The sequence below is a fragment of the Pectinophora gossypiella genome, chromosome 5 (genome assembly GCF_024362695.1).
Source record: "Pectinophora gossypiella chromosome 5, ilPecGoss1.1, whole genome shotgun sequence".
Lineage (NCBI taxonomy): Eukaryota > Metazoa > Arthropoda > Insecta > Lepidoptera > Gelechiidae > Pectinophora > Pectinophora gossypiella.
In genome coordinates, this window is record NC_065408.1 from 16,961,520 (window position 1) to 16,965,276 (window position 3,757).

General features: G+C 35.8%; 1 protein-coding gene across 1 annotated transcript; it reads right to left on the reverse strand.

Moving 5' to 3' along the window:
- Positions 1-354: 354 nt before the first annotated feature.
- LOC126367211 (uncharacterized protein K02A2.6-like) lies at positions 355-3,390 on the reverse strand. The gene is made up of 2 exons (XM_050010635.1): positions 1,214-3,390; positions 355-606 (listed from the first exon to the last, which is right to left on the reverse strand). Exon 1 carries the CDS (start codon positions 3,198-3,200, stop codon positions 2,220-2,222), a length of 981 nt encoding a protein of 326 aa, XP_049866592.1. The 5' UTR covers positions 3,201-3,390; the 3' UTR covers positions 355-606; positions 1,214-2,219.
- Between the last annotated feature and the right edge of the window lie 367 nt (positions 3,391-3,757).

The following is a 3,757-nucleotide window of genomic DNA, read 5'->3' on the forward strand; positions in this document are numbered from 1 at the left end:
ACAGGGGATAATGGATTAGAAGGAAGAACAAAAAAACTCTGGTAAAACATATGATACTACATAGACCTATGGTCGTAAAACAAGGACTACGCGTAGACCCTTGACGCTATCACTCTACGAGATCTACGCTATAATTTAAGAACTTTAATTTTACCACGTTTTCTACAAGTCTTCATTACATTCCACAATCACCCTGTGTCAACCACATACATATGCGAAGTAGTTACAAGCTCCTACTGCGAGATTCAATCGGGATTAACACCTGTAGCGTTTAGTTGCCACAGAATAGGTAGTTGAGCGTCATAAATAAAAGAAAGTATTATTTTTTTAAGTTATATAATGAATAAGCTATATATATATAAATAGATCTCAGGGTGAGGGGTCTGTGCTGTGTTGAGTAATTTCCGAATATCACTTCCCTGTCCGCTGCGTAGCTTGGAGAAGTAGCAGAGCTCGAGGCAGGTAGAAGAGCTCGCGGTAGGCAGGACAGCTCGCGGTAGGTAGGAGAGCTCGCGGTAGGTAGAACAGCTCGCGGTAGGTAGAAGAGCTCGCAATAGGTAGGAGAGCTCGCAGTAGGTAGGAGAGCTCGCAGTAGGTAGGAGATCCCTGGAATCCCGGAATTGGACGTTTTAGAATTTGTCCGATTTCGAGTTACTGCCTGCGACATCCGTGCACGCTTGAGATGGTGAAGTATGGACTTTTAGGAAGTGATATTAAAGCAAGCTAGCATTCAGAGGTGCGGCAGTGCAGTAACATTTAAAATTTAAACACAGTAGTACATATTTTTTTTAATAATTAGTGAGTAACATAAGCGGCTCATGCCAGGATGAAATTAGTATGTAATTTTAAGTAATTAAGACAGAACCAGGAGATAAACGTTATATAACTGGACAATATTTTAATTTAAGCTAGTTTTAAAATTGCTATGAACTAAAGTTATAAAAAATTAACAGAAAAAGGGGAAGGTCATTCTAGGTTATGACAATGCTTGTTTCCAGTTTTTAGTGAATAAAAAGCGTTGAAGGTTATACAAAATATGATGAAATGGTTACTTGAGTTATAGGTCATACCGTTTAATAGCTAATTCAATAATTAAATAGCACAAACATGAACTATGGAAGGTACAAATGTTAGCGTTAGTATGTGACCTTACATTTGTCCAGTATTTGCTAGAATTCTTATATCTAATTATAATAAAAATTGCAACACTTACCCAAGGTGGGGTTAAACCAAAGAATTAGATGAAATTACACAACGTAGTATAAAATATTCACATATTTTTCAAAATTAGATAACAGCCACGTTCTTTAGTCAAACGAACGGTTGCAAAGTGAAAAATGTCGCGTCACGAATGAAGTTTGCGGCGGACGGCGGTGTCACTCGTAGCGTACTTCACACTATAGCATCAACATAACGTTTTATTATAAGTTTAATAGATATAGTTTAGTTTTAATAAGTTTTTAATTTAGTATTGTTTTTTTTATATTTATTTAAGAGTATTAGATAATTTATTTATTTATTAGATTTAGATCATTATTATTTTATATTTTTGCTCCTACTCAAAATTGCCGACTGAGATGTTTTATACGTCTTGCTATGAAATAATTGACAGGCGTTACATACCCCCCTTTTTTACGTAGGATTTTTCCTATAAAAATCCACTGACTGTTTTTATTTAAACTGGACCATTAATAATCGTATAGTCTCAATAGCTACGTGATAACCTGTCAGTCTTTACTTCCATTCTTCATCTGCTACTGCCTTTCTTCCATCAACATTCAAACAAACAGTAGCTTACTTATTAGTTGTAAGTTACTGCAACCTAGTGTTCTAAGTATTCTGCTCTATACCGCAGCACAACACTCACACATAACCATTATAAGATGTTAGATGAATCATTTTACTTTATTTACTATCCGTTAAATTCTCTTAGTTATATCTTAAGCGTAGAGCTAAAAATATTTAGGATTTAGATTACCACCGGTGTAGGACCTGGCACTCTAAATTATGTATGAATTGTGACAAGTTGTTACAGCTTTGTAGGTAATTATCCAAGGTATATAACCTACAAATATAGTAGATAGATAGAGTAGGTAGATAGAACAGTATAGTAATTGAGTAATAGTTTGATTCAAACGCAGTATTAATAATTAATAAATCCAATTAGCGGTAGTATTAGTGATAGGTGGGTAATGTAATTTCCATTTTAATATATTCAGTTATGTATTTTTGTCGGAATAGTTAGTAATTTTGATGTCCTTTACATGCCATGTTCCTAGATTATTTCCTTGCATGTCTTCCAAATCATAAACAAGAGGTGATTTCTTAGCTATTACACGACATTTTATAAATTTGGGAGCTAATTTTTTACAAAATTTATCCTTTTTGTCACTTTGGTAATACGTCCGCTTCCAAACTGTGTCACCCACGTTAAATTCGACATGCCAACGCCGTAAATTATAATAACCACAGTTTCTTGAATGTGCTTTAATTAGAGATAGTTGTACTTTTTCAAATATTTTTCGAAGTGTTCCTAAATTTTCAGCATACCTATCCCGAGGAGTAAATATTAAATCGTCGACAGAATCTACGTCAAGATAATGAGATCCGCAACTTATAAGTTCTCGACCAAACACAAGAAAGGATGGGGTATATCCTGTTACCTCATTCACCGAATTATTTAGAGCGAACTGAATTTTAGGAATATTAACATCCCATAATCGATGGTCATTCTCGATGTAACTTGATACTGCAATCATTATAGTCTTATTGTAACGTTCTACAGAGTTTACTTGGGCAGTGTATTTTGGGCAGTACTGAACGTTAGGAATTTTATAAGTTGTATATAGTTGTTTTAAGGTATTACTTATGAATTGTTTGCCATTGTCCATTAACACGGTACTAGGTACTCCATGAACTAAGAAAACTTGCTCTTCGAGAATTTTACAAATTATATCAGAGGTAGCACGCCGAATAGGAAAAATTAGGGTAAATTTCGAAAAACAGCAGGTCACGACAAACAAATATGCATTTTGTCTTCTTGTTGGAGGTAGTGGTCCAACAAGATCCATGCTAATCATTTGGAACGGCCTGGAGCAGTCTTTAGGACGGCCCATCACACCAAGTGTAGCATGATTGGCTTGTTTGTGAGACAGACAAGTGTCACAATTATTTATAAAGTTAGTTACGTCGCGATGCATATTAGGCCAAAAATATTTTAAGCAGAGACGTTTGTAAGTTTTAAAAATACCGAAGTGTCCAGAAGTAGGGTCACAGTGGTTTATGGAAATTATTTCGTTCCGGTGTTCTGAAGGTATAACTTCTTTCCATTGGAATTCGGTCGTCAGTGGGTTCAAACTCTTCACGTAACGAAATAACTTGTTGTTAGATACTTGGTAGTTAAGAAATGATGTTGGAGAATTTAAGCATCCATTATAAATATTTAGAAACCAAGGGTCAGACGTCGTAGGTAGATTCATATTGGAAGTATTAGCATCTGTAGTGATAGCTGAAACGGGAACGGCTCGAGAAAGAGTATCGGGTACTATATTATCTGCACCGCGACGATGTTTAATCTCGAAATTATAGGCTGACAGCCGAACACCCCAGCGAGCTAGGCGACCAGTGGGATTATTCAGATTTAGAACCACTTTAAGGCAGAATGATCAGTAATAACCGTAAATTTAAGACCATTATCAAGGTAGCATCGCCAATGTTCTATAGCAACTAGGACTGCTAGGGCTTCTCGCTCAGTAGC

Coding starts and splice junctions, on each gene's coding strand:
- LOC126367211 (XM_050010635.1), bottom strand. CDS start 3,200: ATGCATCGCGACGTAACTAACTTTATAAATAATTGTGACACTTGTCTG.